A 24,805-nucleotide genomic window follows, 5' to 3' on the forward strand; every position below is an offset into this window, starting at 1 on the left:
GCCAGTGCATAAACACTGTCATTTCAATCGGCTTTCATTTTCTTGACAGACAGGCTTTTAACTGGGGATCCATGAACATACTGCAGGAAGACTGTGGTCTGATATATAAAAGATATAGAAATTGTGAAAAGAAAAATTAAATGAGATATATATATATATATCTATATATATCTCATTTTCACGTGTTTCATATGTTTGTAAATATTCATGGATCATTGAACACACAGTCTTTGAACAAAAATATATAAATTGAAAAATGTAAAATTTTTAAATATTATTAATTAAAAGTAAACATATGTTCATATTCATATATGTTTGTAAATGTTCTAAATACTATTTCTAATTGAGGTGAATGTGTTCTGTTGCTTTTTTTTATATGGTTAAATGCAAAAACCTCAAAATCTTTGGAGGATTTTGATGTTTCTAAAGAGCATTAAGCAATTATTAAACAAACATAATTATTTCTTTAAGTAGCACAATGAATCCAGGACACGGCAAAAAAGTAAATATAGCTAATTAAGAAAATAATAAGTCAACGCTATTTCATAAAGTAATATTTTTAGTTGATGTCAGTCATTCCTGTGCCACCGAATGGAATTGCACAAATTAACTTTGTTTTCGTAACAGATTTCGTAATATTTCCCCCATCTGCTGTTGGTCAAACAAAGAGAGTCCCATCCCCAACAAACACCATTGCTTGAGTAACATTGTTGGGGCAGATCCAAGCGGGTTGCTCGAAACAGAGCAATTTTCTAAGCACCACAGAAAGACAGTGCTTGCAGTTTTTATGAAAATTAACCCATGAATGGCTTACAAATGACTTCTCTCCGCATTTTACGCTGGGATATGAGAAAGTGTTTTAACACGTAAAAAGTAACATGCTTCAGCTTTAAAGTTAAGCGATGGCGAATGTACAATCCACTTCTTTTTGGGGTCTTCTGATCACCATGTTGGGGTTTATTTTGAGAAAATGACTGTCAGATTTAACATTTTCATTCATATTGCATGGCTACATACCAAATAAATAAAATTGAAAATAAAATTGTTATATTATGTGAGAAGAAACCATGCTCATTGAAACTAGCACCGTTGGCATGGACAATTATGCAGTTTTATCTGTCATTATACAAAACGTTTGACCACTCATTGACTGCCCAGGAGCAAGAATTCCAGAGAGCTGTGAAATAATGTTTTTTTAATAAGAGTGTTACTTAGAAAATCTGCCGTTTTTATATTAGGGGGTCACTGACCCGTATCAGGAAGAGTTTGTTGTTGAGCAGGTTATTGAGTTGACCCAGGCCCTGCACCACAGTCTGTCTGCGAGAATCAGGCAAGTCCAGGTTCTGACTCAGTGGCGCCCCCTTCTGGCCTGGAAAGAAAACACGTTCCGCATATGTGCGGTAATCCAGAATTGGAATTCCAGGACCACCAACGTCACTGCTCAGATCCATCATTTCGGTCATCAGATCTGTAGGACAGGAAAATGTCAGTATCACTGTCAGTTATATGTCAGTTATAATACATTTACATTTACACTCACCTAAAGGATTATTAGGAACACCATACTAATACTGTGTTTGACCCCCTTTCGCCTTCAGAACTGCCTTAATTCTACGTGGCATTGATTCAACAAGGTGCTGAAAGCATTCTTTAGAAATGTTGGCCCATATTGATAGGATAGCATCTTGCAGTTGATGGAGATTTGTGGGATGCACATCCAAGGCACGAAGCTCCCGTTCCACCACATCCCAAAGATGCTCTATTGGGTTGAGATCTGGTGACTATGGGGGCCATTTTAGTACAGTGAACTCATTGTCATGTTCAAGAAACCAATTTGAAATGATTCGAGCTTTGTGACATGGTGCATTATCCTGCTGGAAGTAGCCATCAGAGGATGGGTACATGGTGGCCATAAAGGGATGGACATGGTCAGAAACAATGCTCAGGTAGGCCGTGGCATTTAAACGATGCCCAATTGGCACTAAGGGGCCTAAAGTGTGCCAAGAAAACATCCCCCACACATTACACCACAACCACCAGCCTGCACAGTTGTAACAAGGCATGATGGATCCATGTTCTCATTCTGTTTACGCCAAATTCTGACTCTACCATCTGAATGTCTCAACAGAAATCGAGACTCATCAGACCAGGCAACATTTTTCCAGTCTTCAACTGTCCAATTTTGGTGAGCTCTTGCAAATTGTAGCCTCTTTTTCCTATTTGTAGTGGAGATGAGTGGTACCGGTGGGGTCTTCTGCTGTTGTAGCCCATCCGCCTCAAGGTTGTGCGTGTTGTGGCTTCACAAATGCTTTGCTGCATACCTCGGTTGTAACGAGTGGTTATTTCAGGCAAGTTGCTCTTCTATCAGCTTGAATCAGTCGGCCCATTCTCCTCTGACCTCTAGCATCAACAAGGCATTTTCAGCCGACAGGACTGCCGCATACTGGATGTTTTTCCTTTTCACACCATTCTTTGTAAACCCTAGAAATGGTTGTGCATGAAAATTCCAGTAACTGAGCAGATTGTGAAATACTCAGACCGGCCCGTCTGGCACCAACAACCATGCCACGCTCAAAATTGCTTAAATCACCTTTCTTTCCCATTCTGACATTCAGTTTGGAGTTCAGGAGATTGTCTTGACCAGGACCACACCCCTAAATGCATTGAAGCAACTGCCATGTGATTGGTTGATTAGATAATTGCATTAATGAGAAATTGAACAGGTGTTCCTAATAATCCTTTAGGTGAGTGTATAAGGAGTGCGGAATAAAATGTCGGTAAAATGTTACTTTGTTTTGTTACACAATTTGTATATTTATTTTTTTACCATGACAACCATAGTTTTCAAACAGTTTAGAGGTCACTATACTTACATTTATGACTGCCAAATGCTTAATTTGACCAATCACAATCAAGTATTCCAAGAGAGACATGTAATAACTACTTAAAGTTTAACAGCAGTAACAATAATTATAGTAAATATAGTATTTTGGTGGGTATTATGGTTATCATGGCACACACACAAGGGTAAACTGTATGGATGAAGTGCTGTGTTTCGACGTACCAGTAAACTCTTTTCTGCACTGATCTCCGACATTTATTTCCAGAGTCTCTAACTGCACCAGAACCTTTTTATAGTCTCTCAGAGCCTGTTTACTCTTCCTCCTTTACAAACAAACACACACAGGGTTAGAGCATTACACTCCTTTAATGGATCCCATTAGAATACATTCAGAGAGCTGGTTTATTGTCATGACAACAGACTAAGAGGAAACAGGAATCTGCTGTTTGAACTCAGACTCTACCTGTACATGAGAATGATGACCAGTACGATGAGAACGACCACTGCCGCCCCCGCTGCCAAACCGACCTGAGCTGCCAGAGGCACTGGGGAGTGATGATGATTGTCGTACTGCACTGGTCCCAAATCAAACTCCAGCTTTCCCATTAACACCTGTGAGAAACACACACATTGGCAATTTTATTTGATTGCAAAAGAAAGACATGCCTACTACACTTAAACTGCATCCTAACCAGGTGTGATGCAACAAATGTGTTTAATAAGTTAATTCATTATAATCAATAAATTATTTTTGCATCACGCTGGGAAGCTCTGGTCACAGTGAAATCTAATTGGTCCAAAAATCTACCTACAAGTGACTTTGTTGTCTCTGTATATTAAGCTGGAATAAAACAAAGTATTTTAACATCCAAAAAATTATACACTTCACCTTTAGAAAAATAGCAAAACCTATGAAATAAAACAACTAATGAAGACTGGATATATACTGACTTTGAGGCTGGGTAAGTTCTGGTCACCAACAGCAACAGGCTGTTCCTCGGGTGGTTCACAGTACAGGTGTGTGTTATCTAGTGTCTTCACGTCACACTCTTTATCTCCCAACTGTGCCAGAACTTCCTCTCTGCTCATGGCCAGAGTCAATCCCTTGCCCTTTAAAATACACAAAATACATAATCAGTTACATAGCAACAACATTTGGTTTCAGAAGACTTGGAATATAGTGCACAAGTCATATGGACTACTTTAATTCTCATTTTTATGGTGTCTGTTTGTTATTTTGATGGTTGACAGCCCTAGTTCCCTTTAGATTTTTTACATGGAAAAATGTAGAGGGTACATTCTCCATTTCTCCTAATGTGTTCCAAGAGGTTCCAAGCCAAATGAATCAAAAGTTATTCGCTTTTTTAAACATATTATATTTTAAGCTGCTGATGACATACAGCAAGTTTCGTAATGATACGGCAATACGTTTTTGAAGTATAGCATTTACAACAAAATGTTAAAAAGCTGAAGCCCAATATGACCGACATAGGAACATTGGGAATCATTCGATAACCCAAGGAATCTAAAGAGATCAGCCTCTCATTTTTCATATTTCTTAAACAAAACTGCTCGGGGCAAGATGGCTATGACATACAAAGTTTTGCCATGATATGCTCCACGACCACTTAGGCGTGCTTGGTTTCAAAATATGTTGAAGCAATCTATGATAATGGTTTGGTCTATCAAAAAGCTTTCAACATCTTTTTGTCATGAGTGTACCTAGATGATACACACCAAATTTTGTGCGAATTGGACGTACGGCCTAGATGTTCTAAAGAATAGGTTTTTCAGAAAATTTTAAATGGTGGAAAATCTAGTTTGTTTCTAAGCCAAGGAACACTGCGTGCGCTACTTTGAACTGTCGATGTCATTTTTGGGTGAACTACTACTTTAAAATCATTCACATTCATCGGTCTAACAAACCTCAGATTGGAGTACATTATCCAATTTGTTTTATTTTGGTTGTACGGTACCTCCACAGCCAGCACTCCTCCAGGTTTGAAGCGGATGGCCGTTCCCGGAGCCTCGCTGTTGAGCTGGAATAAATCTGGGTTTGAGTGGTATATGAACGGTTTGTTCTTGATGGTGTGAAAGTCAATGTGCACATTGTCCATCTCGAACCAAACTCGCACAATCCTGGAATCCCCCTGCACTGTGGGGCTCCGGCAAATCATCCGCTCAGAGGTAACGTTGGTGCACAACTCTTGACTCTGAAGATAGAGGAACACATGTACAAACTGTGCCTCTGAGAACACTTTCTTTCATAGGCCTCAAGAGTGCAGAAGTACAAATTTAGTCAAGTGAATGATTAAACTATTTTTTCATAAATATTTAAACCTTTGAGAATTAATAAAATGTGATTAAAGTCGTGTTTACATACATTTAGCAAATTAATTTTGTTTGATTTGTCATCTGAGAAATGTGTTTTACCATTATCAGGGGATTCCTGACAGAGACGTGACTGTATCGCCGCTTTCTGGCTTCAAAAGTTTCTCTCGGCTCATAAGAAACTGACATCTTTGGCTGTTGAACAACATCAAGGTGTTGTCCAGTCACATATACAGCACGACCACCCCTTCAGTTAAAGGAAAAAACAAGATATTAAAGATAGTGGTTGACCGATTATGGATTTTGGTGGTGGTAACTGCTGATCTCCTGGGATTTTCACGCACAACAGTCTAAAGAATTTACTCAGAATGGTGCCAAAAACATTCAGTGAGTGTCATTTCTGTGAATGGAAACGCCTTGTTGATGAGAGAGGTCAACAGAGAATGGCCAGACTGTTTCAAACGGACGAAGTAAAGAGTTACTCAGATAACCGCTCTTTACAATTGTGGTGAGACAAATATCATCAATACTACTCTGAGATGTGGCATGAGGGGGACCTACACAATATTAGGCAGGTGGTTATAATGTTGTGTGTGTGTGTGTATATATATATATATATATATCTCTCATCAGATGAGGTTTAATGAGGAATGAGGTTTATTATTATTTACAAGATATGAAATTGTAGACACACTGTATGTACTTTTGTTCCATATGTCGCATTTTTCTTTGCATGCACTAACTTTTAAACACTTCGTTATCTAATCCAAATAACAAAATGCATTGAAGGATAAAAATATGAATGAATGTTGTCAATGATGAAAGATGTAGATATAGCAAATCCCCACAGAGTGTGTTTGATTATTTTATTTCACCTCTAGAGGCCGCTGTTAGACTGTAAGCCAACTATAGAATCCTCTCGCACTGGCCACAGTGAAATAAAAAAAAGAAAACAAAAAAGCTATTGGCAACTATCAGCATAGGTTTTTGCCAATTATCGATGGATCCAAAAAGCAGCTAAATGCACCGATTCATCGGTAAAACCAATTTAATCTGTAAAACCGACAGAATCAGTCTACCTCAAAGTGTATATAATTTGTGTGCCAATAGCATAACCAATGGAATTGCAAAAATAATGACTGTGCCTACAAATGGCTTACTTCTATGCATATTAAGCAGGAATAGGGGAATGTATTTGTTTTATAGGTAAAATATAAAGAGGCAAAGGCACACATACCCATAGAAACTCTCTGTAGGGGTTACATCGATAATGACTGGGTCTTCCATATAGCTGAATAGGACAGTGCCCACAATCCTCTCTGCCCTTCCAAATAAGACTTTGACTGGCACATTTCCTGTTTGGTTTGAGTAACTGGTGCGACAGATCAGCCGAGTGTCACTCACTCCATCTCTTTCAGGAAAAAAAAGCCAGAGAGACATGGCAAATAAATGCAACTTGTAGTTTGTAATCTTGGTTTTACAGTCAGCATCTTTTCACTCATTTATTACAACAGTTAAAGCTGAAATGTGCAATTTCTGAGCCTCAAACAGAATTGCAAAAATAGTGATTATTTTCAAACAGGTTTCCCACAATGCATCGTAATTCTCTCTCAAATGATTCTGAAACAAGACTTTGACTGGCATATTAATGCTTACATGCGACAGGGCTGCAAGCCCACAAACGCCTGCAGGCCTGTTATCTGGTCGATTCTTTGCTCTGTTTTTTGTCCTGTCAGGAGTTGAGACCCATAAATCATGAGCATCGTCCCTCCAGCTAAAGGACCTTTCTCAGGCACAATCCGGCTCAGCTGTGGGTTCTGATACGAGAATGTCTGCTGAGACTCTCCTCTGTCTGAACCTCTGACAGTGATGACCACTGGTCCAGCTGTGATATCTGCACTGGCTTGGAGTTCACACACAATGCTGAAACAAACAAAGCAGCACAATTTTACTTTGCAATGAAAAAAGATGCAAATAAAGTGAATGGTGACGGAGGCTAACATTCTGCCTAATATCTCCTTTTGTGTTCCAAAGAAGAAAGTTAGTCATACAGGATTGTAATGACAGGTTTGACAGAATTTTCATTTTTGGGTGAACCATCCCTTAAAACTGATGATGGAATTGTACCTGGTGGATATGCGATAGGCCTCAGATAGAGGTCTGCAGGTCACGCCTGCCACTGTCACTCCCGCCTGGATGTCCTGAAAGCTCTGGCCTAGGTTCGAGCCTTGGATTGTCAGTAGAATGCCGCCCTCTAGTGGACCCGTCAGTGGCTCGACCTGACCACAGCGAGAAACACATAAAAGAAAATTGTGAAATGAAAATTAAGGATCCTGAATCAGTTATGGTTGTAGATACACCTATAATAAAGTCTTCAATGTATATTTTTGATTTAATGGCTATTTAAGGTTATTAGCTATAAGTTATTGTCCAAACAATATAAACAGTGTTTCCACCAAACACACACACCATTACACCAATGTATTCATGGAAGCCAATAACTAACGTAAGCAGTTTGAGAAAATGTACATAATCAACATTTCAATCAACGTTTTTTAATTGAGTTTAGCACATACAATAGATATGCATATTTTATAAATGTGTGTTTGTACCAGAGTAATGAGAGGGGGAGGGCAGGTGTCAATGGTTCCACCGGTGCATGATTGGTTATAAAGACAGCCGGGAGTTTCATCACCACACCACACACACCCGTAATCGTCAGCAACCGCACGACACTGACTGCAGTCGGACTGTCCCACTGAGCAGTCATACAGCTGCACTATAACAGACCAACACAACATCACAATGAGCACACAATCACTGTTACAACACAACTACCTGAGTTACACCAGGAATGCACAATCCCTCCATCAGTGCTCAGACTGTCCGCAATAGGCTGAGAGAGGCTGGACTGAGGGCTTGTAGGCCTGTTGTAAGGCAGGTCCTTACCAGACTTCACCAGCAACAACGTCGTCTATGGGCACAAACCCACCTTCGCTGGACCAGACAGGACTGGCAAAAAGTGCTCTTCACTGACGAGTCATGATTTAGTCTCACCAGGGGTGATGGCCGGAAGGAATGAGCGTTACACTGAGGCCTGTACTCTGGAGCGGGATCGATTTGGAGGTGGAGGGTATGGTCTGGGGCGGTGTATCGCAGCATCATTGGATTGAGCTTTTTGTCATTGCAGGCAATCTCAACACTGTGCATTACAGGGTAGACATCCTCCTTCCTCTTGTGGTACTCTTCCTGCAGGCTCATCCTGACATGACCCTCCAGCATGACAATGCCACCAGCTATACAGCTCGTTCTGTGCATAATTTCCTGCAAGACAGTGTTCTGCAATGGCCAGCGAAGTGCCCGGATCTCAATCCCGTTGAGCACGTCTGGGACCTGTTGGATCAGAGGGTGAGGGCTAGGACCATTCCCCCCAGAAATGTCCGGGAACTTGCAAGTGCCTTGGTGGAAGAGTGGGGTAACATCTCACAGCAAGAACTGGCAAATCTGGTGCAGCCCATGAGGAGGAGATGCACTGCAGTATTTAATGCAGCTGGTGGCCACACCAGATACTGACTGTTACTTTTGATTTTGACCACCCCCCCTTTGTTCAGGGACACATTATTCCATTTCTGTTAGTCACATTTCTGTGAAACGTTTCCAGTTTATTTCTTAGTTGTTGAATATTTTTATATTCATACAAATATTTACACATGTTAAGTTTGCTAAAAATAAAAGCAGTTGGAAATGAGAGAATGTTTATATTGACTTTATATGTATTTGAATATTTTACAATATACTGTACTTTAAACTATTGACCTTATTCACTGCAGCGCCATCTTTGATTTCAGATGGGAATGACAACGAGGCTGTGAGAGATAGACGTACGGTGTCTTCAATGGGCTGAACTACAGTTTTAAGTGTTTTAGGATCGTTCTGCAGACAAAACTTTGAAAAAAAAAATGTCTCAAGAACACTCAGTAGAGAAAAAAAACTCTAGACTGCATGAGCTAGTAGCTTTTTACAGCTTTATTCCATGTGTGCCATTGAAGAGATACGTCTATCCCTCACAGCCTGGTTGTCATTCCCATTAAAAATCAAAGATGGCACTACTGTGAATAAGGTTGATGGTTAGTATAGAAATGTAGTTAATGTGGTTAATTCGATTACGTAAATCCTTCTCAATGCTACAAGAAATTGTAGTTTATTCCCTCGTTAAAGATGTTAATTACAAAGTCTTGCACATTTGTTGTTTTTGTATGATTTCCAAATACTTTTTTACTTCAAACTGAGATTTGTAATGTGATTCACCTCAGAGCTTGTTGGTTATAACTCTTTTATAAAAGGATTTTATGCAATCCTATACAGAGAAAAATACTTCCTGAAACAAGACGGCTGAAAAAGTGTCCGAACATTGCTGCACTCTATTGTGACAAGTTGCTATGTTGCTTGGCGACCGCTAACAGCCTACAATTAGACATATGAACTGTTTAGACCTTATTCACGCTAGCACCATATCTGATATTTAATGGGAATGACAACAAGGCTGTGAGGAATTTATGTACACTCTCTTCAATGGGCTGTACTGCAGTTTAATGTGTTTTTGTATCGCAGACAAAACGTTGATAAAATATCTGTCCAAGAACATTCAGTATACTAAGAACTACAGACAAAAGGAGTTGTGGAAAATCAGATGTGAATTGGAGCTTTATACCATTCATGCCATTGAAGAGATGGTCATTTTACCCCCTCACAGCCTTGTTGTCATTCCCATTAAAAATCAAAGATGGCGCTAGCGTGAATAAGCTCTATTAGTTGTTTATTCAGACAATTAATTGTTGTGTTCTGTTAATGAACATACATGTCTTTTATCATAGTACTGTTAGAATTATTTTATAATTCAGGTTTGTGCTTAATAACATCCCTTACTCATGGTAAAATTTCAAATTTGATTTAATCTACATGTGACTGAATCTTATCGAAGGACAGAGTCTTCAAGCATGTGTCTTGTTACATTTATGCCTTTGGCAAATCAGTCCATCCAAAGCAACTTGCAGTGCTTTAAAAGTGTACATTGTATCAGCTTGTGCGTTCTCTGGGATTTGAACCCCTGACCTTGACATTGTTAGCGTCATGTTCTACCAGTTGAGGTACAAGAACATTTGTTTGCTTGTTTGCTTGAGGAATAAAATATGGTCATGGTACTTACAGCGGAGATGTGGTGCTGAATCTATACGCTGTGTCCCCCACTGCAGATATACAGGGGCTGAATATTCAAACTGCTTTCCTGAGTACTGAAACTAAACACATACACACACAAAATCAATTCATAATCAGCCAGGTGCGAGCAGAGAAATACGTGTGGCACTGTCAACAAATCAATGTGTAGATTGTTGGCCTGGTACCATAAATTACAGCCAATATCATGCCAGATGTCATACGCATGTCTATATTAACAGCAGTGGATGCGCGTGATGTGATGCAGCGCTGAATAAATGGAAGCTATTAATATCACCTGATGAGCTGTGCACTTGAACACATGCGCCCCCGTCTCTTTGCTGCGGTCCAACGTGGCCCGCAAACGCAGCTCCTTGCCTTCAATGACCAGCACACATGCGTAATCTTCCTCGTCCTGTTTGGAATATTAGACGGTATGTCGCACAATCAAACACTAATCATGTGCGGACTTAAAACCCCTTCCCCCACCTCAGACACATTATCATAAATGAGTTCACCCGACCCTCATGAACAAGCCCAGGAATAATGGGCCTCTTTATATGCATGACCATGAAATGGTCAAGGCCAGTGTATCGACTGAAATAAATGGCAGATGAGCGTCACCTCAAATATGTCCAGGTTTTTGCCCTGTAGAGTGACCTCCGTGTCAAAGCCAACAGCAACCAGTGGCGAGCTTTGCAAGGCCCAAACGCAGGGGCAAGAGTCGGGCCCTCGAGGTGTGGACTGCTCCTGAATATACAGACATATACAAACAAGGATTACCATGCAGGTATTAATCATCTATATATTCTTTTCTAAAAGTATTGTGGTTATACTTTAGTACAGGGATGGAATTCGATGATAATATCATGATGCTTTGAACTTTTACAGGGCTCTCTGGAATATTTTATGCTGATTGATCAATCGTGACAGTCTGTGGTCAAATATTTAAAATAACGACTAAGCTATATGATTATATAGATAATATAGTTTTATGTCTATACAGTTCAATGTCACTCATATCATTCTGCGGTCTCTTCTCGCATTATACAATTATTATTGAAATAAAATAAATATTTTAAACAAATCAACAGCTCAAACTCTCATCGACACTACATGCCCATTTATTTATTTATTTGGCAGGAGTCCAAGTAGTAAATGCAATAATATATAAATGACATAAAAAAAATAATACAAATAATTATTTTGAGATAATGACTGTAGATTATCATTTACAGTTACCATTGAAATGAATGACTACCATATTTACACTCACCAAGAACTTTATTGGGGAACACCTGTACACCTACTTATTAATGCGATTACCTAATCAGCCAATCAAGTAGCAGCAGTGCAACGAATAAAATAATGTAGATACAGGTCAGGAGCTTCAGTTAATGTTCACATCAACCAACAGAATGGGGAAAAATGTGATCTCAGCAATTTCAACCGTGGCATGATTGTTGGTGCCAGATGGGCTGGTATAAGTATTTCTTTAAATGCTGATCTCATGGGATTTTCATGCACAACAGTCTCTAGAGTTCACTTAAAAAAAAAAAAAAACCTCCAGTGAGCGGCAGTTATGCGGATGGAAACGCCTTGTTGATGAGAGATGGTAAATGGTCTGCACTTATATAGCGCTTTTTTCTAACCTCAGAGGTTACCAAAGCGCTTTACACTGTGTCCCAGTCACACACACATTCATATACCAATGGCGGCAGAGCTGCCATGCAAGGCGCTAGCCTACCATTGGGAGCAACTTGGGGTTCAGTGTCTTGCCCAAGGACACTTCGGCATGTGGAGTTGTGTGGGCCGGGATTCGAACCACCAACCCTGTGATTAGCAGCTGACCCGCTCTACCACCTGAGCCACAGCCGCCCTGAGAGAGGTCAACGGAGAATGGCCAGACTGGTTCGAGTTGACAGAAAGGCTATGGTAACTCGGATAACCCCTCTGTACAATTGTAATGCTCAGAATAGCATCTCAGAATGCACAACATGTCAAACCTTGAGGCGAATGGGCTAAAACAGCAGATCACGTCGGACACTTTTTTAGGACCATGGTGTTCCTAATAAAGTGCTTGGTGAGTGTATATTCAAATCGAATTTGCGAATTTGGTTCTCCAAATAGCTGAAAGAACACTATGGTATAACCATGGTATACATCCAAAGAAACATGGTACTTTTTGTTGCCAAAAAACAGTTACTACAGTTATTGTTACTAGTGTAAAATCATAATAGACAGCATCAGCACTTTCCTGTCATTTAGTTCAATTTCTCTTTGTGATTACAATGGTGGCTAATATCAAGTTATCATGTAGCATAATTGAATGTAGTATCACTAACTTAAAAAAAACTGGTGGTACAATAATGGTATCAGCATGATGCTTTGATATACTGCATACAATTATTCTGAATGATAACCATATTCATATACTACGGTATGTTGTAATACCATGGCACTACCATAGTAACACATTCATTAAACTACATTAATACCATAGTACTTTTTGGTGTCCCATTTAAACCTCACACAGAAAGATCTTTTCCTTCATTAGCAGAAAGCATTAATGATGGCATTCAAGGATAATAATTGTGCAATGTGACCTTAGAAAAAGGGCCTAGGGCTGTCTATAAAGGATCATTTTAGTGGGCAGGAAATGGTAAAGCCCTGCGGGAGGAGAGTGAGAGTGAGAGAGAGAGAGAGAGAGAGAGAGAGAGAGAGAGGGGCAGGGAGGATGATCGCTTACCCTGCTGTTATAGATGGCGTGTTGTCTGGGGCAACTCTTGTCATGAGTGCAGAGCTCATCCTTCACACACCAGTGACACGGCCACATACTGCTCACACACGCCATACACCTGCATCACATGTGAAGAATGGGAGTCCCAACAGAACGTTATGAAAGGATGGGCAGTATCGAGCAGCATGGACCATAATCTACACTTTATGTAGGAATTTTTATCATAAAAAAAACAAAAAACACAGACCTGTTTTTAACTAAACAAGTGAACATCATAAAAACCTGGGTCACATTTCACCCAAAAATCTAATACAAAATATACAATATTTTCAATAAAGAAAAATTAAGCCTGATTAATTACTCCGTAACAATTTCTATGAAGCCCATCTTTATAATGTATTGTCAAGGCATTGTAAATGCAATATAATTTTAAATAATTGTAAATCACAATTATAATACATACTTACCTATTCAAAGTTATACCTTAGAATGTAATGCATTACAACATGACCAAATTCAAATATTGTCTGCAGAATTTATAATGTATTATATACAGTACCCTGATCAACCACAACACTAAAATCCCCTGCCTAATATTGTGTAGGTCCCCCTCGTGCCACCAAAATGGCGCCAACCCGCATCTCAGAATAGCATTCTTATATGATGTTCTTCTCACCACAATTGTACAGGGCAGTTATTGGAGTTACCGTAGACTTTGTTCAAACCAGTCTGGCCATTCTCTGTTGACCTCTCTCATCAACAAGACATTTCCATCCACAGAACTGCCGCTCACTGGATGTTTTTGGCATCATTCTGTTGTGTGTGAAAATCCCAGGAGATCAGCAGTTACAGAAATACTCACACCAGCCCATCAGGCACCAACAATCATGCCACGGTCCAAATCACTGAGATCACATTTTCCCCCATTCTGATGGTTGATGTGAACATTAACTGAAGCTCCTGACCCGTATCTGCATGATTAGATAATCAAATGGATGATTTTTGGTGCCAGATGGGCTGGTTTGAGTATTTCTGTAACTGCTGATCTGCTGAGATTTTCACACACGAAAGTCTGTAGAATTTACAGTAACTCAGATAACCGCTCTGTACAATTGTTGTGAGAAGAATATCATATCAGAATGCTATTCTGAGAAGCAGGTTGGCGCTGTTTTGGCGGCATGAGGGGGACCTACACAATATTAGGCAGGTGGTTTTAATGTTGTGGCTGATCGGTGCATACTAGGCATGCTGCAAGTGACAAAATATATTTTAAGAGGTTATAAGACATTACAAGTCAACTTTTAACATTTTCATATATTTACAAGCTTTATTATATTTTTTCGTTAGACCTATGCTCCACTTAAATTACACCCTGTTGGGCAAATTTCATGGGAAATTACTTTATGTCTCAAAATATATTGTATTCTGTGCATTCCTATACACAATAACTTCCATTATACAAACTTGATTGTAATGTATTTAACAAGTTTGTTATGGCTGTTTATAAGACATTGCTTTTGCAACTTAAAGCAGGCCAAGACTACTTATGATCATGTAATAAAGACTGTTTACACTATGCTTCTTTTGCATGAAAGCACTTAAAAACAAACCTAGACACATTCATGACAAGTTTTGTCTGATTCACCCAAACAGTTTGCCATTGCTTCTATACCTTTAAGACTTCTATATGTAAATGAGCTCTGTTTTGATTAGCCAACATCAGTGTAGTGGTTAATTTCACATATTCTTCAGGGCAGACCAAGTTACTGAATATTAAATGGGTATTGATATGTAACTGTGTCATATGATAATGTGCTTATGGTTGTGACATTATAACCACAAAAATTAGTATCGTTAGGTTAGTTTGGGTGGACTGAAGGAGGAGCTTTGCGTTAACGTTAGAGTATGTTTAAGAGTAAAGTAGATAGTCTTTAAGGTGCATTCAGCTTTTATTTCAAAATATTGCTATGATATGATCCCTTTAAACCAGGGGTTGGCAACCTTTTTGACATGGAGTGCCATTTTTTATTTTCCCGGTCTATGGCTGTGCAGAATACATATAAATAAAATAGTCTACTCCTCTCTCATCGTTGCTGGCTTGCTAGTGAATACTCCAATACTGTCACGCGTGCCACAGTTTGCCGACCCTTGCTTTAAAGTGTTGTTTGTGTGCATGTATCTGGTAGTCCTTACGGTGATGTTGCGTTGAGTCGTCCGACTGCTTTACAGTCATAAAAAGTGATGTTTGTGTGCGAGATGGTCACGTCTCCGAACTTCAGCTCCATTCGAACAGAAACGTGATCTACAAACAAACAGACCTCCCATGATTCAAAGATCTCAGCAAATGGCAAACTGTGGCAGGGCGGAGGGCGGGGTTGTGCTGAATCACGACCCGGCCCCACCCTCCGCCCTGCCACACAAACCAATAATAATTAAAACACTTCTGTTTTCTTCTAAAGTGGCCTACTTTTTTTCAATTCAAACCTTATTTGAAATTTAAGCCCTTTAATATTTAACATGGATTTATCCATCCCAGTGACGTAAACACTCTGGATTTTCCTGATTGTTCTAGACTATTGAACACACAAATCATTGTCTGGATCTCAGGACTGTTTGCCTAAAAGCTTTAGTACAGAGTCCCAAGCAGACTGAAATGTTCTAGTTGTATAGAAGATAAACTAATACCCTTCGACAAAACAATCCCTGTAACCCACATTCAATGTCAGTAAAATATTTTTAAATGTGTGCATCTCCATGGCACTGCATGTTAACAACATTTGCATGCAACCATATTTAAAGAAACCAAGAGGTATCTTTGAATGCTGTTGTGCAAGCAGAAAATACATGATAGCTACTTTCAGATTACCCAGAAAAGATCACAAATTTGAAAGAACCGAAATCTCATGCAAAAGAACTGGTTTAAGTTTCATTCCCAGCTGAACAGTTGGTTCCCGGGATTAAACCCGCCTTGGCAATGTGATCTGTATTGGCGTGACTCACCATTGCCTGGCGGGCTTGGGGGAAGCTCTTCTGGTGCAGGTGATTGACATGTGATTCGGTTCTCACTGACAACCACAGGCTGAGCAGACAAACTCCCAAAAGTGCAAGATAGAGACTCATCCTTTGACAACACTGGCAACTGTACAACAGTGAAAGAGACCTTGAAAGGAAAGAAAGCAAAACATTTAAAACTTTTAATGGCCATTTCAACAATGTTCAAAGTTGCTCATGTGAATACTAATCTGAGATATTGTCGATTTGTTTGCTTGCAGGTGGAGTTAGTTGTGGTTTGCTTGTTAAGACCAAAGTTTTATGGGTGGCTGCTTTTGTATGAAACTGTCTGTGATTAATTGATATCTGAAATAACAAACTTGCAAACCTATCTGAGATATGAGTACATTTACCTGTGTCTGTTGTTCTCTGCTCTGGATGGCGGGTTCTAGATTATCTATGGACACACACTGACGATCACGCCCGTAACTCCAGATCCAGTGGTGTGGCTGAGCATGTCGTGCGCAATCCATCTTCCGTGTGCATCTGACACACACACAGAGACAGACACAGAGACACACACAGACACACACAAAGACACACACAAAGACACACACAAAGACACACACACACAGAGTAAGATTAGAGTCCGTTGCACATGTACAAAATGTATCAAACAGCAGAGGCCTTTTTGGGATATTTAATTAAGCCTTTAAAAGGTCTAATTCTGGGCATTAAAGGGATAATTCAGATCCAGCATAATTTTCTGATTTTGTTCAAAACCCACATAATTTTCTTCTTTCGTGGAACACAATCTGAATGGGAATAGATGCTGTCAATCTCCCAATTTTTTTTAAAAAAGCACCATGAAAAAGCAATGAGCTATGTTCAAATTCTTTTAAAATCATACAGTAGCCATGTGTCGAAATGTAATTCATTATTCATGAATTATGAAATAAAGTCAAATGGGTTTGGAGTAACATGAGGATGAGTAAATGATGACAGAACTTAAATATTTTTTTGGTTAAACTACCCATTCAAAAAAACAACTATATAATTAAAAATCAAAGACCAATGATTTTCCCATAAACAAACCAAAACAGCGCCAACCCACATCTCAGAATAGCATTCTGACAGAACGGAAATGCCTTGTTGATGAGAGAGGTCAACAGAGAATGGCCAGACTGGTTTGAACTGACAAAGTCTACAGTAACTCAGATAACCACACTGTACAATTGTGGTGAGAAGAACATTATATCAGAATGTTATTCTGAGATGCAGGTTGGCGCCGTTTTGGCGGCACAAGGGGGACCTACACAATATTAGGCAGGTGGTTTTAATGTTGTGGCTGATCGGTGTATACATTATACATATACAATACTGTATATATATATATATATATATATATATATATATATATATATATATATATATATATATAGTTCTCCTAAGAAATGTACATCTTGCAAATTCTACAAACTGCTTTTATTTTTATTTAGTACTGCCCAGATGAAAATATATTATGCATATATATATATATACACTGTATAAACATACATTCACAAGACAAAATAAGAAATGGAACTACCCAATTTATCATGTTCGAAAGTTAAAACACCCTTGCTTTTCAATACTGTGTGTTGCCTCCTTGAGCATCATTGAGTGTTTGTAGACTTGTGATGGCAGTGCATATTTTTTTTCTTATATATTTTTTTTTCCTTTCACATAAACAGCAACTTTAGGGCAGTGCACTAAAGTAAAAGTGTGACGGTGAAGTACCTGCCCTCCAGTGAACACCAACCACAGTAGGGGTCTCTGTTAGAGAGACAGGAGTGGCAGTCTAAATGCTTCTCACACTGAAACACCTGCAGCTTTGTAACCTGAAACACACACACACACACACACACACACACACACACACACACACACACACACACACACACACACACACACACACACACACACACACACACACACACACACACACACACACACACACACATCAGAGGATCTGAGCACCGTTCTCGTTTTGCAAACTGATAAACGTAAGAAAAAGCAACTTTTGTATGAGGGAGCTGTGTGAAAACAATGCGCATATCTGATTGGCTGTCAAAACGATTCCAACGGCAATTACTCAACAATGCACAAAAAACCCAGACTGTTCAGCTACAGACTTTCATCTCTGAGAAAATCTGTCATTCAAATTATGTTTGTCAGTGTAAACACTAAATCCTGTGAGAGAATGCGCGTAACAGACAGAATTTGTTCCGGTTACTGGCAGTTAAAAACGGGAAGTGTTTGCCTCTCGTACCCGTCTTTCAGTCAACACATAGACGTTCTGTTTGGTGGAGTCCAACAGCAGGTCAGCGTTAATGGAACTATCTGTATCCACCTCCACGGTCTCGTATTTGCTGCCAGTATCATTTGCATGTAGGAACACCTGCAATAAAAACACACACACAAAATACATATTAGGTAAATGAACATGCACACACAAAGAGATAATTGGCTTCACAAAGGGCAAATAACCGTCGCATTTCAGAGAGCATGGTTTTTTCAAAGTGTTTTCATTTTAAGTGCATGAAACCAGTACACTATACATAAACGAGACTGCCTGTGCAAAACTCACTGTCACAATGCCATGGTGATATGGGTGCATGCCAGGGCATGGCTGGGTGGTTTAAGCACATTGCTTTGTGGTAGCTTATTGGTTATTTATTGACCCAAGTAGTGGTGGGTGATATACAGGTTTAGACTGAGTTGGTGTTTTTGTGCTAAAAAAGTCAATACAATGCATAAATATCAATGCATATTTATTAAAGATGCACCTTTATTTGAACACTAATGCCAGACATGTCCGTATGCATGTGATTCATAAACCTTATGAGTGTTTAAGGCCTCAAGTAGCGTTCTGCTTGTTTGAACATGAGAATCTACATGAGAATTTTCTTTTTTAAAGCACTATGGAGCCATTCAAACATGTCAAATGGCTAGACAGCCCTGATATTCTGAACAGTGCTGGCAAGGGAGAGAAAACAACCTGCCATGTACCAGCATCAATTACAAGACTTTACACATCCTCACATCATCATCCTTACTAACATTTATCACAGCAAACTGTAACAATATTTCAGTACAACTGTGGAAGTTGTAGCAAAAAAAAAAACATGTTTAGCACATACTCTCCTTGTATGCAACTATTTTGGATTGAAATACTTGCTTGACTGTTGTAGAGATGACAAATTGTCACTGTAGTGTTTACCTCATTTCACAAAGCAATGAGCTGTCAATTGATGATCACTTGTATGTGACTATTTATTTGTACATTATTTTTTTCTGTAATTATTTTTTTTTTTTCCAACAACTGATGTCCCAATGTGGATACTGGATTTGCACTTTTCAGAGAGCTCAAAATATTCAAATTATATATTGGTTGCATTTGTGAGATAACACATGTAATTGATTGTATAAAATAGTCCCATACTATCATAATATGGATGTCAGGCCACTGAATTGAAATTGCATCATGGCAGACTTTGAGGTATTGCCAAACATTGGATCGCTGGCTAAAAGAATCAATAGAAGATCGCATCATGATGAATCTGCCGATTTACACCCCTAGTCCCTGCACTGAAAAACAGCGCAACAGTAAAATATATTTGTCTAATGCATGAATACATGGAAAAACTGTGCAAAGAGACTCAAAAAAACACTTAGTGTGAACAGACATGAGTGGTCTACAATTACTTTGGACAGTTGTAAGGGGAAGGCCAAACTATTGGTCCAATGGCGGCATCCAATAGTGTGGCTGAAGGTCTCCTGCGTGTCCGGTCTTATCGTGCGCACTAAATAATACATTGATTATTTGATTGGAGTTCCATGTTTTATTAATCTTATAATTTATTCTTTATTTCATCTGACTCCAATTATAAAAAACCGCATTGATGTATCCATGCTCTGAATTTAAGTTTTAGATCGTATTATTTTTAGAAATTCTCTCTTCTAGACTGCATTTGTTATTTCAATGTTATTTGGGTCCTGTGCTGGCCGGATACAGGTCCTTTAACTACAAATCTCATCAGTTTCAGATATTAATACATTTTAGACTAAGTACTTAGAGGTTCTCGGCTTTATCTCTTTAGTCTTATCTGGCTAAATTCATATAGATTCTCGACTCACCATTTAGCCCCATTCAATTAAGTTGGCTTGGGCCAAATTCTTGGTCCTACTCTTAGTATTCCCATTTAGTTCTACTTGGCTAAGTCCGTACAGATTCCCGATTTGCCGTTTAGACTTTTAGTACACACTTAACTAATGGGTTACTTCTGAAGTAGCTTAGTTAAGCCAACTCTGACCATAGATTTGTAGTTAATAAGAAATATACTACAAAACAGGCTTTCAGAAATAATTAAAAAGTAACAATTTATTTTACCAGGTAATAGTAATACATTCGAACTATCCAATTAAAATAATAAATCAAACTCAAAGCTATCAATGAACCAAGCATAATAATATAATTAAAGTTGCATTCCATTCAAACATTTACCAAACATAAGAAATTCAAAATTTCTTTCCCTGGTAGAGAAACTACACACAATATTTTCTGTGTGGGTCAATCTGGCTACAGAGACCTTGATTCCTTTGTCACCCCCCCTAAATACCAAGCGATTCTATTGTCATTTCAGATGTGTATGTTTGATGTTATCCAGGATTTGGTTTACAATTTAGGGGTTGAAAGTGGACCTTTGAAACTTGTGATTGAGTAGGTCTTTTGATGTTTACAAAGAATGCATCTAATCTGCAAACAGCATCTGGTCTCTGTGAGAGACCTGGGAGGGGTTATGCCCCTGATAGAATTCAGTATTTTACTAAGTTCTTTAATCTTACTTGTGATTTGACTTTGCTGAAAGGGAATGAGACCATTTTACCAGTTGCACAGTGACCTCTTGAATGACACCAAACATGTATGATCAAATCCTTCTACATTACAGTACAGGGTAAGTCATATTTAATTTTTTGGTGTCCTTAAAGTGAGGGGGAGAAGGAGAGGGAGAGCAGATAGGAGTGAGTTTTGTGAGAACAGGACATGTCATCCTAAATTGACCTGAGATGAGCTAGAGGTCAGATGTGAGATTTTTGTTTTATGGTCCTTAAAATGTAGGGACTGTTGTCTTAGTTGGAGATGCTCATCTGTGTGAGAGTTTTATGACGTTGGTTCTCGCAACAAGTTCTTTGCCTTGCCTGGAAGAGACCTCCTTATGCCAGCCTTACAGACAGTTTTAAGTAAAAAGAAAAATTGTTCATTATTTTTCAAATATTATTATTTGTTAACCTTTTGAATCACTTTCGATAAAATTTCTTCCTCCTGATATATATTGTTTTTGACCAAAAATTTAAAGAATATTGCAAAATAATTAGTTTATATCACCCACCCCTAGCCGAAAAAGGTCAGAAATGTAAGCTCAGTGTAGTTCTGGCGGGAAGACTAGCAGGTGTACATCATTACACTATTAGCTAGGTAACCCCTAGCCAACCACATGTAAGCCATTGCTTTATAAGTCTGCTCACAATCTATCACATTGCTGTTTCAGTGCGCTAACACGGCAACCTCCACCACCCCACCACCACCAGTTGAGTCCCATTCTGTACGGGGGCAAGATCTTCGCCCCTGCCTCCTATCTCCGGCAGGATATGACGGTTCCGAGTACTACAACTTCGGACCAGCAGACGGGGCTTATGCCAAAGAGAGACACTACATTTGTTTTAAATTCATCAAATAAATGTCATCTAATTTCAGTCAGTCTGCGGGTCTTCCTGATAGAACATAATCTATGCAGTGGTTTTGCAAACATTTTTGAAATAAGAGCAGCTTTCATAATCCCAAATACATCGTAGACCCCTGCACAACCATTACAACAAATATTATATTATTTACTTAAAGTAAAACAATCATCTCAGTAATGAGTTCCAATAATCTTAAATACATATGATATGAAGATTGCAGGCCAAGCACTGCTTTTCTCTGGGGAAAGTGTTTCATCCAGAAATTGTACAGCATTTGTCCACATTTTTATACTAGTCAATAGCTTTATATAGAGTTTTTTGAATTGCTTATTTGATTACAACATTTCAACACAATTTTCACAATTCAAGGATTTTCCATGGACCCCATGGCTATTTGAAAAGGACCCCCGGGGGTCAGTGGACCCCAGTTTGAGAAACATTGCTCTACGAATGTACGTTAACACAGACGCTTTTAGCTAAGCAAGCTTGATTTTGTGTTGTTGCAATCCAAATGTGTCAGAATGCAATTCAGATACAACAAAGTATGCATTGCATTCTCAACTTTGTCACAAGGGGCGCTAGTTTGGGCATTTTGCTGAGTAGGTCAGTTGAAGTCAACATATTTATAGCAAGTTAACTGTACAATAACACAAACAGTTTAAAAAGCACAGGCTTTTTGAAGGTAACTCAATTGCCACCTTGCATCTGCGAAAGTATGTTTCTGGCCCATATGGCTCGGGTCCCTCCTTTAATGCAAGTTTATGGGATTTCTTTTGCCCTTTTTATAGTCCGCCAGGTGAAAAGTCTGAACGCTTACAAAAAAACTGCATATCTCACCAAAACAAGCTGCGTGATTTATTGCCAAACAGTGCAGAAAAAGTTATGCATGGGTTTTTAAACACAGATTTAAGTGTTTAATCAAATCCCTAACTCTATATATGTATTCGCATACACACATTGGCCACAAAGCTCAGGTGAGTAGCAATCTCAGCAGACTGGTATATGTTTCAGTATTTTGCAGGCAGGTATGTGATACCATGGACTGTCTGAGATAGGTTTTGCCTGAGGAGTGTATTGGGCAGTAAAAAACCTCCTGTTTCAGAGTTTCTGTGTTAATATTTCATACAGCACTGGAGGGGATTTGGAAGAAAACTCAAACCATTGCTGCCGCCACTCCTATCAGCCAACCTAGAGCGCACCACATGCAACTGGCTCCCTTGGGACCAGTTCTCCCCATGGTGCACACAAGAAGCATCTAGAACAAGTCCTCTCATGCTGATTAGGCTGCTAACACACATACAAACGTGATCACACCACAGTATCGAAATTGGGCAAAACAGGCCACCAAAACATATTTTATAAGTGGGAAAAAAACAGCACTGAATGCATTTCCTGCAATTGTACTCTCTATTTTTATTCCAGATATATAAAGTCTAAGGGGTATTAAAGGAATAGCTCACCATTACTTACTCATTTTGTTTCTTAAAGAATCTTTACATTTCTCTTTTAAATTCAATGACAGTGCATAGTCACCACATAAAAGTAGTTAATATGACTTGTCTTCGTAAGCCATATGATAGCTTTGTTTGAGGAATAAACCCTAAATTTAAAGGAATATTCCAGGTTCAATTCAAGTTAAGCTCAATCGACAGCATTTGTATTATAATGTTGATTACCACAAAAATGTATTTAGACTCGTCCCTCCTTTTCTTTAAGTAAAAAAAGTGGGTTACAGCGTGCTTACAATGGAAGTGAATGGGGCTAATACATAAACGTTAACTCTTTCTCCGCCAAACACGGAATTTTCCGAGTTTTATGAAAAAACGCTTCCCCGCCAAACACGGAATTTTCTGGGTTTCCGTGTTTTAGGTGTTATACGGTAAGGAAGACCCCTCCGCATGTTTTGAAAGAGTACGCAACTCTTTGATCAAAGAAACAGACTGCGATCGTCTCAAACATGAAGAAGTGGACTATTGAGAAGCTCAAAATATCAGACATAAACATGCCTTTTTATCAGCTTTTTGTCTGAAATGTTGTTTTTGACAAAACCGACCTCTGTTCAAGTCGCAATAAAAAAGAACAAATGAAGATAAAATAAAATCGTTTTTTTGCCTAAAAGCAGAGGCTCAGATATTTATTGTGATATATAGCATCTTCATATATTCATGGAAGAAAATATTCTGCGGGCCATTAAAATTTAGCGAAAATCGTCAAAAACCCTGGCGGTGGCTGGCAACTTTTTTTTAAAAACGCTGGCGGGGAAAGAGTTAAAATACTCACCGTTTCAAAAGTATCGTCACAAGACATATACAATATGCATTTTAGTGTGACATCACTTGCTGTCCATTTCTGTCTAAAGTTACTTGTATATTCAATTTTACAACTGTGTTGCCATGACAACGTAATGCAGTAAACCCTAAATCAACTGTGAAAATGATGTAAACAACTTAACAGCTCAAATAATACATGAGTTTTAACAAAGGAATTAATGTAAGTGATTTTATAAAATGATAAGCATCGCATTTCTGTCTTTAAAACCTCCAAAAATTGGTCCTCATTCACTTCCATTGTAAGCGTCTCAATGCAACCTCAATTTTAACTTTTTTAAGGAAAAGGAGTGACCAGACAAGATAAATGTTTATGGTAATCAACATTATGCTACAAAGGCTGTCGACTGAGCTTAACTTGTTTTGAGCCCCGAATGACTTAAGTTAATGTTCTTTAAGTCATCCTTTAAGTCATTATTCACTGAAAATCTTCCCCTCCACTGCAGCTCTCAAAAGTCATTGTCCATTCAGCATAATGGAACTGACTCATTGGATATAACATACAAGTTGGCCTGTCACGATTAGGAACTTTGGCTGACTATTAATTGTCTGTTTTAGGGTTTTTACAATTATAAT

General features: G+C 38.8%; 1 protein-coding gene across 3 annotated transcripts in view; it reads right to left on the minus strand.

Annotated features, from left to right (window-relative positions):
- LOC127631025 (plexin-B1-like) overlaps positions 1–24,805 on the minus strand; it is an 84,828-nt gene that overhangs the window by 11,474 nt on the left and 48,549 nt on the right. For all 3 annotated transcript variants that reach the window (XM_052108964.1, XM_052108967.1, XM_052108965.1), the window contains exons 4-22: positions 18,430–18,558; positions 17,898–17,998; positions 16,532–16,664; positions 16,128–16,287; positions 15,321–15,429; positions 13,137–13,245; positions 11,012–11,137; positions 10,686–10,802; positions 10,380–10,470; positions 7,786–7,952; positions 7,301–7,452; positions 6,830–7,096; positions 6,411–6,584; positions 5,276–5,420; positions 4,819–5,055; positions 3,794–3,952; positions 3,306–3,454; positions 3,065–3,165; positions 1,251–1,468 (exon numbers count right to left, since the gene is read on the minus strand). In XM_052108964.1, coding sequence (XP_051964924.1) covers positions 1,251–1,468; positions 3,065–3,165; positions 3,306–3,454; positions 3,794–3,952; positions 4,819–5,055; positions 5,276–5,420; positions 6,411–6,584; positions 6,830–7,096; positions 7,301–7,452; positions 7,786–7,952; positions 10,380–10,470; positions 10,686–10,802; positions 11,012–11,137; positions 13,137–13,245; positions 15,321–15,429; positions 16,128–16,287; positions 16,532–16,664; positions 17,898–17,998; positions 18,430–18,558 — 2,844 coding nt within the window. The remainder of the gene's footprint in view (positions 1–1,250; positions 1,469–3,064; positions 3,166–3,305; positions 3,455–3,793; positions 3,953–4,818; positions 5,056–5,275; positions 5,421–6,410; positions 6,585–6,829; positions 7,097–7,300; positions 7,453–7,785; positions 7,953–10,379; positions 10,471–10,685; positions 10,803–11,011; positions 11,138–13,136; positions 13,246–15,320; positions 15,430–16,127; positions 16,288–16,531; positions 16,665–17,897; positions 17,999–18,429; positions 18,559–24,805) is intronic.

Source organism: Xyrauchen texanus, chromosome 37, assembly GCF_025860055.1.
Source record: "Xyrauchen texanus isolate HMW12.3.18 chromosome 37, RBS_HiC_50CHRs, whole genome shotgun sequence".
Classification (NCBI taxonomy): Eukaryota; Metazoa; Chordata; class Actinopteri; order Cypriniformes; family Catostomidae; genus Xyrauchen; species Xyrauchen texanus.